This window comes from Capra hircus, chromosome 8, assembly GCF_001704415.2.
Source record: "Capra hircus breed San Clemente chromosome 8, ASM170441v1, whole genome shotgun sequence".
Lineage (NCBI taxonomy): Eukaryota > Metazoa > Chordata > Mammalia > Artiodactyla > Bovidae > Capra > Capra hircus.
In genome coordinates, this window is record NC_030815.1 from 38,094,178 (window position 1) to 38,105,563 (window position 11,386).

Below are 11,386 nucleotides of genomic sequence, written 5' to 3' on the forward strand. Positions count from 1 at the left end.
TGTCCTCCTTGCACAGGATCTTAATTGAAGCTGGCCTTGCTGAGTTGGGTGTCTGCCAGGCACTGCTAATTAATCTCCCTTCCTACTGGGCTTCTCAATCACTGTACCCTAAGAAGACTTTGGAAAGTGACTGCATTTCTTGCATGATTATTCCTAAGGATACTGTACTTGGGTATCTCTGCAGATACTATTTTATTGTACATCCACTTATATGTCCTAAACTTTCAGTGGAAGAAGGCAAGATTGTCCATTATAAGGCAGTTGGGTTATATTTACTTATGAAATTGATACTTACAAACTGATACTTCTCTCTTTTGTTAGCCTAGTCTGACAAACTGACACATCTCTCTTGAAATTTATTTACTGTGAAAACAAATGGGATGGGAGGGCATGGCCAAGGGTGAAAATGTTTTCATTGAGGATAAAGGAGGATTAATGAGAATAATAGTCACTTAGAGTTCAGTCGAATTAAAACATTGGGAAGCATTTTCCTAGCCAGTTTGCTATCTTAGATGGCTGTGCCTAGATTTGTAACAATAAAATCAATAAATTCCAAGATTCAGTGACTGAGTCCCTGAGATCTTAAAGTGGGTAGACATTTGCCTAAGTAGCTAAATCTCGCTTAAACTTTAGTAGCTATATGCGTATGATCTAACTTTATGCAGAGGGGCAGAGAAACAAGCATGTAGGTCATCTGTATCTAGAAAGTAGCTTTCAGTATAAGTGCTATAAATGTAGGAGATCTCAGTCTGGCCCATTGGGGAAAGTATTGAAGTTGGAGTTCAACTCGGTAGTTAATTTAAAGCTGCATAGCCTTAGTTGAGTGATCCTCTTCAAGCCTCACTTTCCAGAGCTACGTGGAAGACATTTGGTACAATTCCTGGCAAAGAGTAAGTGCTTAAAATGGCAGATGCCAATTATTATTTTGTTATTATATGAATGGCCCAAAACAGGGTCTTGCCTGTATCTGAGAACTTTTATAATTACTCCTTAATTACCTTAGTGCCTTAATGAAAATGCTGGTTAAAACTGCATGCGGTTCTTTTATTATAATTGATATTTTCTTGGTTGAGTGAAGGGTCCTTTATAAGTTATAGCTATAAGTGATCAGCTACTTAAAAAAGATCCTTCATATGTGTTATTTAAGACATACCAACTATTGGCATAAGGCAACTTAAAAGGGTAAATACTATTTACTAAGAGAAGAAATTTTATTTAGTGTAAATAAAACATGTGAAGGGAGCAGAAAAAACCTGGAATGAGGCAAGTGTTAAAAATTGAGAAATTCTGTCAAATAACACCAAAAAAAAGAGCCACAAAAAACTGTGAAGAGTAACTGAGGGCTGTATGGCAATTTTTTTTTTTAGATTTCTGCATCTAGTTCTTAGTGTTGCTAAGAGGATGATTCTTATATTTTCCATATAGCTGTCCTCCTCATGTCAATATTGAAAAAAAACTAGGGCTTTAAACTATACCTAGAGCTCTCTTTGAGATATTTTCTCTCTGTAACATTTCTTTCTTTCCCACAATCAGGTGAAAATGAAATCCTTGCAACTCTCCATGCCATTTCCAACAAGAATCAGATCTGGAGATCATATATTGGCATGGGCTATTATAACTGCTCAGTACCACAGACAATTTTGCGGAACTTACTGGAGAACTCAGGATGGTAATGTATTTCTTGATGAGAAACATGAGTGCTGTGATTTGATCTGCATGACTCTTCTGTGCCCCAGCTTCCTCCCACTCCCCGCCAAAGTCTCAGAACTTGCCATTGTGTGTTGCTCAGGGCACAGGCTAGACTGGGTGGGAAGCACAGTATCTTTTTGTCTTTTGTCTGCTTTTGCAAAAGCACACAGGTAGTGCTGGTTGGTGAGGACATTTGTCCTAGATACAGTGAATCACGTCCCATCATTAGAGGAGCCAGATCTGGCCTAATCACTCCTGCACTGCTGTTAGTTTCAGTTTGGTTCATTTCTTTATTCATAGGAGAACAAGAATAAACTGTCAAAGAACTAGTGTTCTTGCCAAATGTGTGTGTGCACCTGTGTGTATGTATGTGTGTGGGTGTGTGTGCGTGCTCACGCATGCACCTGAGGAAGTATTTGTATTTCTGAGGGCTTCGTTTCCACTGAGGTATCGGTAAAAGTTTGGATGGTAAGTTTGATTTCAAAAGCAAATGGCCTGTCTCCTCTTCCTTACAAAACAAGCCTCAAGAGTATATGAATGGACTGCACATTCCAGCCGTCTGAATACTGGCCAGCAGTCTCGGCTCTTGGTGGCCGAACAGAACATTGACCATATTGCTTCCTGGCTGTGAGGGGATGTGTTCATTTACTTTAGAGCCACCAGAGTTTTGAGAGGTGGACAGTGCTGTTTGCTTTTCAGTCCTAGTTTTGGGGTGATTTTAAGTATTGTTCCTTTGTATTCTCCGAAAGCTTATCTGAACCAGAGGGTGATACCAGCCCTCGCCAGCCAGGACAGGGCGGGCTGTGCACATGAGGGTGGGTAGACTTCACATTATCACCCTTCTGAATGGTTGTCATAGAGATGGAACCAACAAATTCCGCTGACGTGAGGTGAAAATAAATGAGGAACATAGCCTCCAGAGAATACAAACATTTGGGCTCTTATAAGAAAATTTATATTAGGCCTAGATTATACTTCATGGGATCTACTTTTGAAATTTTCAATTGCTGATAATATATCAGTTAACAAATATCAAAACATTTACATTTTCTTTGTGACTGTTTCTGTTTTGTATAATGTTGGCACTGCAGGTGAATGAAAGAATCTCATGAATGTTTGTCCTACTGCAATCCACCCCCCCCACCTCCATTTGTTTTTTTTGGTCACAATCATAAAGAATACTGATTATTTTGGAATATATGTTAATGCCATGTTGAATGTATCAAGCATCCTTTTTAAACAGGACAGAATGCCTTCTTGAATATGCAGATACTTTTTGTTTTTCAATATTCAGATACATCTAGGAACAGAAACTGATTGAGTTAAAATCAGTTGGAACATAGAAATTGTAGATCACAGACATTTTCTTGATCACTGGTTGCCTGAGGCAACTAAACCCTTTTATGTAGAATGGCAGGCCCTGTGCTAGCATTTTTCTCCTGAAATGAAGGTTTATTTAGTGTCTCCAGGCTTGAGACTCACCCATCTGAGTTCATTAATAAACGATTTTTAAGACTATTTATGCCTGTTTAGTAGTGTTAAAAAAAAAGTGTGGACAATAAAAGAAGTTTACAAGTAAAAGCAGTAGGATCATATAATTATCATCTTTGCAAGAAAATAATTTTAAAGCTTTCAGCTTTTAGCAGTGCTAATTAGCATCAGCCTAAGCTTAGACTTAGAGCAAGGAGAAAAAGGCTGAGCAAGGGAAGGGAAACATTATATCCCAAAGTCTGTTAGCCAAGGGATAGCACCGTCTTAGGTATGAAGGACTGTTTGGGAGGTTTGGGGCTTTTTCCAACAGGTAATTGGGAACCTATCCCCATTCAAGCAGGAAAGGTAAACACATATTTGCACCAGAAATATTTGATAATTTCCTGTTTTAAGCATTTTGCTAGGCTAGTAAGACAACAAAGAAATGGGTGGATTTAGGATGACACAAAGAGCATGTGTAACATAATCATCAAAAAAGGATTGTGAACATGTTCCTGACACACAGAAGATAGTTAATAAATAGTAAGCAGTGTCTTTAATATTTAGAATATTACAAATAAAAAGAAAGTAAAGATTAATCTTTCCACCCAGAGAGAACTACTGTTTACATTTTGGTTCACACATTTCTATAAATTTACAAAACCAGGATTGTGGTATTTTATATTTTACTTTTAAAATTAATGTATCACAAGCATCTTCTATGTCAGGAAATCTTTTATATCATTTTCACAACCCATAGTATTATATGCATGTTCTCTAATTTATTTAATCATTCTTCTTTTAGTAGATAGTTTGTTACTCATTTTTCAATATTATATTCAGTGCTATGATGAATTCTTTGGATGGGCTGGCTGATACATGTATATGCTTGGTTTTGTGTGTGTGTGTATGTGTGTCTAATTCTGTGCCTGTCTACATGCAAATAATAATAGTGAGTAAAATGAAAATTTCATGTTAGCAGGCAATTTAAGCATATGTCTTTCTGTTGCAGACACATGTATGAAGATCTTATCTGATCTGAGATCACAGTTGCCCCTTGTTGATGCCTTTTGCATGACCCCATTTCTGCTCAGATTCCCTTTCTACTTTGTCTACGTTATGTATTGTGTGTCTCTTTTATTCCGGTTCACCAGCTACTTAGAATCTGGCAAACTGATTTACAGTTGCTAAGCTAGGCTGTTCAAGGAATTAATTGAAGCAAAAATGTACTCTGCTGTACAAACAGTGTGACCAGCACACACACACACTACTATACCAATGAACATTTCAGGGAAATTATTTCACCATCTTAATGTTGTACTCCTTGGTAAGGTAAGCCCCCCCACTCTCTCCTCCCTCAGAGGTAAGAAGACATTGATTTCAAAGCCTTACCAAGAAAAAAAAGATGGGAATACACTGAGTGTGATTACCATCAGGAAAGAAAGGAAAACACTCTTCAGGCTTGGAGGAATGAAAACAAAAGAGATAGGAAACAATGCTAATCACAGGTGGGAACATGGACTCCAGTCTGACACACTTTGGTAGTACAGTGAATAGATTCTTGATGAAAAGATCCCTCTGTCCCAGGTCTTCAGCCATCCTCTCATCTCTCATTTTATTTAGAATATTTATCACTCTAAAGTGATTTCATGTATTTTATCTCTCCCCGCTGTAATATTTTCCTTGAGATCAGAGACTGTTACCCATCTTACTTTTGATGTGTCACCTGAACTTATCATGCACTTAGTGGGCATGTAGCAAATATTTGTGGGATGAGTCAATAAATGAAGGAATGATAAAAATGGATGAAGGGATGAAGACATATTTTTGGCTAATAGCTGGAGGATATAAGATTAAAATTCATGTCTATACAGCCTTCTAACTATTTGCATTCTTGAATTTTGATAGCTATGGAGTTAACTCCCATAGACTGCTAATAACTGGAGAGTGACAATTCTTAAATTGACCTCTATTAATTTTTTAGGTGCACATAGGACTTCTGGTTAGTATGAACAAAACTGCTCCCCCCCAAAGCCAAAAGTCTTGAGTATTAGATATTAGATTCTTGAACTATGATTGAGGTGAGCTTTTTTCTAAAATTCTGTTTCTAATACCACAGATAGGCTCAAGTGGATTTTAAGAGCCAGTTTACAATAAAACACATACTTATGATAAGGTCCTTGAAATGTAAATGTAAGATGATGCAACTTAGAGGGATAGAAAAGTATGTACTGATTATCCCTAACCAAAGGATAAGTATTATCGCCATGATTTAATTCCAAGCTTCCTTACAGAAGACAGGTAAGCTTATCTATGTATTATATCATTCTCAAGAGGGGAAAACTTAGTCTTCAGATACCTAATTCTAAAATGAATGCATTTTGTGAGCTTTTTCTGAATAGTGGATTCACAGTTTGGACATAGCCTTTTGTGTCCCTTACAGGATCACCCAGTATACTCCGTACCAGCCAGAGGTGTCTCAGGGGAGACTGGAGAGTTTACTCAACTACCAGACCATGGTGTGTGACATCACAGGCTTGGACATGGCTAATGCATCCCTGCTGGATGAGGCCACCGCGGCTGCAGAGGCAATGCAGCTCTGCCACAGGTGAGAGGCCCAGAGCAAGGGACATCGGCCAGTCTCACCACCGCTGTGTGGGTGGGGCTTCCCCTGCCCCTATCTCTCTCTCTCTCTCTCTCACATACACACACACACATGTGTATGAGATATACTACATCAGTATCACCTTTAAAAAGCCACTGCTGTTCATTGTTTAACATTATGTTCTTAAGAAAGACGTTTTGCTCATCACATACATAGTGTTGTTCAGGGATGTTACAGCAGCTCTGAGGTAGCATCACGGACTGATACCCGCCTCTCTCTGCCTCATCCTCAGTGTGAGGCTTTCATCCTGTAGATGCAAGAAAAGGATACAACCTGAAAGTTGCAAGTTAAGTTTTATCCAGGGGTCTTACCGAGGACAATAGTCCCAGAGACAGTCTTTCATACAGCTCTGAGGAACTGCTGCCAAGAGGTCAGGGAGGAACCAGAATATGTAGGAACTTTTTGCTGGGGGAAGTAAATCCCATGTAGTTGAACATCAAAGGATTACTGCAAATCACAAAAACAGACATCTCAGGTTAATGATGTTAATACTTTTCAGTGTATGGGAAGATGCAAGAATCTGGGCTCATTAAAATTATTCCTTAGGAGTGCTTCTTAACTATCTTAGGTATCTCCAAAGCATATAATACTTCCTGTTTTTCTCCATCCTGAACTATCAGGGTGCACCATCAGTGGGCAGCTACAGTGCCGAGTGGCTTTATCCTTGCAGAACTGGAATGGCAGGCAACATTCTTTGTTTACTGCAATGGTAGGCAATGGCCCCTGTCTACAGTCCTCCTGATCACAAGATGACTTGCTGGAGCTCTAGCCATCATGCCTGCATTCAGGAAGAAGTAAAGGGCACTTCTAGCAAAATAAGCCAGTAGTATTTTGGAAGCCCCTACTTCGCAACTTACTTATGTTTCATTGACCACCCCTACCTAAAGTCACCTGGGGAAATGCAGTTTTCTCAGATGGGCACATTGTTGCCCTCTACGTACTGTTTCTGTTATTATGGTTAACAGGAAGAATGCCTAGCAATCTGTAATGTAACATGTAAATAAGTATCACTCTCTTTTATGATGAATTTTCTTCTCAGGTTGTATTTAATGTTTTATAGCTGTTTTCTTTTTCTACTTCACAATATTTGGGGGAACATTTCCTATTTCTTCAGTGAGTTTTCTAAACTATGGCTTTTATTGTGGGAGTTTTATGTAACCTCACCTCTATTGTTTCACACTGTTCCCATTTTTTACTGTTATTAGATTATTTTTATGCATCTTTAGGATAAATTGTCAGAAATTCTGATTATTTTCTGAGGACACATTTCCAGAAGTACAGTTGCTAGGTCATGGTTAACTTTGGTTAACACTTAGTTAACAGCTATTCTCCAGCTCCTCGCCTTCTTTCATTCTTTGTCTTGTGAATACATTTAACTTCCTTCTGGGCAGATTCTCATGGGGATTGTCATCTAGTAGGGAAATGTGCCCACATTGATGGTGTGTCTATCTGAGATTTTAGGGTGCTGGCCCTAGTCCACTGGGTGACTGCAGTGGCTGATAGCTTGATCCTAGTAGAACTGGGGGGCAACATTCTTTGTTTACACTCTGAATGCCCATGTAAGTTTCCTTCTTCGCTTCCAGAGGCTTGAGGAGTGGTTAAATTGGTTCTGGTACCAATTCCAGTCAGGGAGGGGGTTTCTTCTCACACCAGCAAACAAATACCCACTGGTGTCTGAGAATTCAATTCTCACACCACCTACCTAGAGATAGCATCAGATTCCACAGGTTCATGGATCAGATTTATAAGACTGCACCCCACCCCTCTGCCCCTGCCCAAATTCAGATGCAAGTCACAAGCCCAGGTTGTTCTTTGTGCTCTGACCAGCTGGCTATAGAAGAAGGTTCCAACAGCCCCTTCTGACTCAGGATGCCAATCTCAAGTCCAGGTTGTATTCAACCCATGGGGTTTTCATGATCCCCTCCTAAGGTTCCATTAAATTTACTAGAGTGGCTCACTGAACTCAGAGAAACATTTTATTTACTAGAATCAGTGTATTAGCAAATGATATAACTCAGGAACAGCCAGACAGGAGGTCTGCATAGGCCTGGGTATGTTGAAAGGGCTCAGAGCTTCCATGCTGCCTCAGAGTCACCCATTCTTCCCAGATCTCCACATGTTCACTGATTCAGAAGTTTCCTGAATCCCATCCTTTTCCTTTGAATGAGGACCGCTTGGTTTAGATAATCTGTAAGTACTCCTTTGGGACTTCCCTGGTGTCTCAGTGGTAAAGAATCTGCCTGCCAATGTAGGAGATGTGGTTTTGACTCCTGGGTTGGGAAGATCCCCTGGAGAAGGAAATTACAACCCACTCCAGATTCTTGCCTGGGAAATTCCATGGACAGAGGAGCCTGTCAGGCTATAGGCCATGTGGTCACAAAATATCCGACACAACAGAGCAACTAAACAACAAATGCTCCTTTGGCAATAAAGTTCACAAGTGTTTTTATTTAGAAGACTTGGTTTCTTGTTTCTACTTGTACCTAATTACTACCCTTTTGTTTCTTTTTCCTCATAGTGTATTTTTAAAAATTTAAACCAGTTCAAGGTTGATTTTGCTAAATAGGGTTGGAATTTGAATTGGATTTCAGTGCAGTTCTGATCAGGAAACATCACCGTTAGTTATTAGTGACTGATTATTTTTTATTCTATGCTCAGACTTTCATTTAGTACCATCTCTTTTTTTGCATTCTTAGAAGATACTCTGATCTCTTTAATGTTCATGTTTGAATGCAGTTTTTCTTTTCAACAGGCAGAACAAGAGAAGGAAGTTTTTTGTTGACCCCCGTTGCCACCCACAAACGATTGCTGTCGTCCAAACTCGAGCCAAGTAATTAATTTTATTTGTATTTTGAACTCGGGGATAATATTATGCTCATCTCTGTTGTTTCTTCCTCTTATTTCCAAACTGATTGGCGGTGAAACTGGTTTAAATTGGGGTTGTTGAGTTTTATTTTCCCTCCCACTTGCTTCCCATGATCTTACTGGTAAGTTAACTGTGTCAGAATTCAGGGGAAAATACACAGTGGATTTGATTGCCTTTGTCTTTTATTAAGTTACCACATTGTTTTGTCTTCTTTTTGTAAAAAGAAGATTAAGAATATCAAAATAATTTCAACAGTGTTTTGAAAAGTTTGAGAAGCACAGACTAAAAGTGGAACTCTCACACACTGTCCTAATTTTGTATATACTCCTACAAACATGGCTCCTGTCTGAAATTCCTACAAACGTGGCTCCTAGGAATCTGCATAATACCTAGGTTAGTACAATGTCGATGAAAGCACATTTTTTTAAATTGCTGTAATCAAATAAAACAAACACAGCACAGCTGCCACATGTGGGTGTGTTTATTTGCTTTTTCCTTGTGAAAGCTTTTCCCCTGAACCCATACCACCATTCCTTCAGAAGTGGTTCTCTAACATGATAGAAATTAGATAGTTACAAGAACTAAGGAAGATTTTCTTCCTTGTCTTACTGAGACTTCCATTCACCTAAGGCCCATTTGGCTCAGCTGGTAAATAATCTATCTGCAGTGCGGGAGACCTGGGTTCGATCTCTGGGTTGGGAAGATCCCCTGGAGAAGGGAAAAGCTACCCAGTATTCTGGCCTGGAGAATTCCATGGACTTTACAGTCCATGCGGTCGTGAAGAGTCGGACACGACTGAGAGACGTTCAGTTTCACTAAGACCCATCTAAGGTCAAGGTAGCGACGGTTCTTCCATTACTGGTATTGGTTCTATAGCCATAAGAAGGCATGTTCCTGCTCTTGTCCCAGGAGCATGTTCTGATAGGAAAGGGGGAGAGGAGCAGAAGGATAGAAGAGAGAAACAAGCTGAGCTGTTGGATGCATATGAGCCAGTGAGAAGCACCGTTAGTACTGAAGGGCTAGGTGTGGAATGGGGGTGTATGTGAGCATGTTGGGATGGGGTAGGCAGTGGGGCACTGAGGAAGACACCGAATAGGAATCTCTGTCACAGAGAAGAAACTGTAGATAATTTGATTTTCCCTGTAAACCAAAAACATGGTCGTTCTTTGTCTTTCCAGGTATTCTGGAGTCCTCATTGAGCTGAAGTTACCCCATGAAATGGACTTCAGCGGTAAAGATGTCAGTGGAGTGCTGTTCCAGTACCCAGACACTGAGGGGAAGGTGGAGGACTTCACAGAGCTCGTGGAGAGAGCCCACGAGGCCGGGGTAGGAGAACCTTTCCTTGTGGGGGTCCATGGAGGAATGTCTCAACTTTGAATGATTATTGTTATTCTTTTTGGTGTGTTTTAATTTCCACACCTTTCTCACCTAGTATGGTAAAGCTGCCTCCTTCCTACCTCCTTTCTTCAAGTTTGTTTTCTTCACTGGCTCTTGGGCACATAGTAGACAGTAAATATTTAAAATGAATGAATGAGTAAACACATTTCACGGGGTACAAACCAACTCTGCCAGTCTGCCTGTAATGGAGATAATTTGATACCCTCCCACTATTCTCAGGGAAGGCCACAACCTTTTCCATTTTCTCTTATTTCCTTTCTAGAGCTTGGCCTGCTGTGCTACTGACCTTTTAGCTCTGTGCATCCTGAGGCCTCCTGGAGAATTTGGGGTAGACATCGCCCTGGGCAGCTCACAGAGATTTGGGGTGCCACTGGGCTATGGTGGACCACATGCAGCCTTTTTTGCTGTCAGGGAAAACTTGGTGAGGATGATGCCTGGAAGAATGGTGGGGGTAACAAGGTAAAGCAGCTCATGCTTCTTCCCTTTTACTGTGGTTGTGGTTTTCCCTGCTCCTTCTCTTGCTCACAAAGGTTGTTGATATCTCTTGGAATTTAACAGGGTCGTTTTGGGTCAATTAAGGAAATATAGAACATAGAGTCAGAAGAAAGAGTATATTTAGGATACTGATGTTTGGGGTATCAATGCCCTATCTACCCCTTAACCCGTCCCAACACACACACACACACACACACACACACACACACACACACACACACCATTCTCCTATATTTAGCCCTCAAATGCCATGTACCTTTTCTCAAATGCCATGAATTTGTGCATATTTGGAAAAGCATGCATGCAGTGTATAACACATTTGTACTGAAGTTATAGAAATGAATTTATTTAGGTTGATGAAAGACTGAATATTTTAGGTGTGTTCTATATCTAACTAGTCTCTTTCTTGAAAGGATTAGCTTGCCATGTGGCTGTGTAAAGACAAGTGCAGTAAGAGACTGTTATGCACACACTGAGTGTGACCCACATTGTTTCCTAGAGGCTTGCCCCTTGGTTATTTGAGTAATTTCCAAATGTACTTCCTTCTAAAGTGTTTCAGCTCTATCTATTTGTGTATTTGGTTGCATCAAGTCTTAGTTGCGACACTGGGTCTTCAGTTATGTCACGTGGGATCTTGCTGCAGCACGTGGGGTCAGTAGTTGTGGTGCATGGGTTTAGTTGCTCCATGCACATGGGATCTTAGTTCCCCAACCAGGGATTGAGCCCAAGTCCTCTGCATTGTAAGGCAAATTCTTAACCACTGGACCACCAGGGAAGTCCCTCCAAATATACTTTATCGGGTG

The 11,386-nt window shown here is 40.2% G+C and overlaps 1 protein-coding gene across 1 annotated transcript in view; it reads left to right on the forward strand.

Annotated features, from left to right (window-relative positions):
• GLDC (glycine decarboxylase) overlaps window positions 1-11,386 on the forward strand; it is an 85,550-nt gene that overhangs the window by 19,528 nt on the left and 54,636 nt on the right. Inside the window, exons 3-7 of the mRNA XM_018052009.1 lie at window positions 1,534-1,669; window positions 5,603-5,767; window positions 8,577-8,654; window positions 9,869-10,016; window positions 10,351-10,547. Coding sequence (XP_017907498.1) covers window positions 1,534-1,669; window positions 5,603-5,767; window positions 8,577-8,654; window positions 9,869-10,016; window positions 10,351-10,547 — 724 coding nt within the window. The remainder of the gene's footprint in view (window positions 1-1,533; window positions 1,670-5,602; window positions 5,768-8,576; window positions 8,655-9,868; window positions 10,017-10,350; window positions 10,548-11,386) is intronic.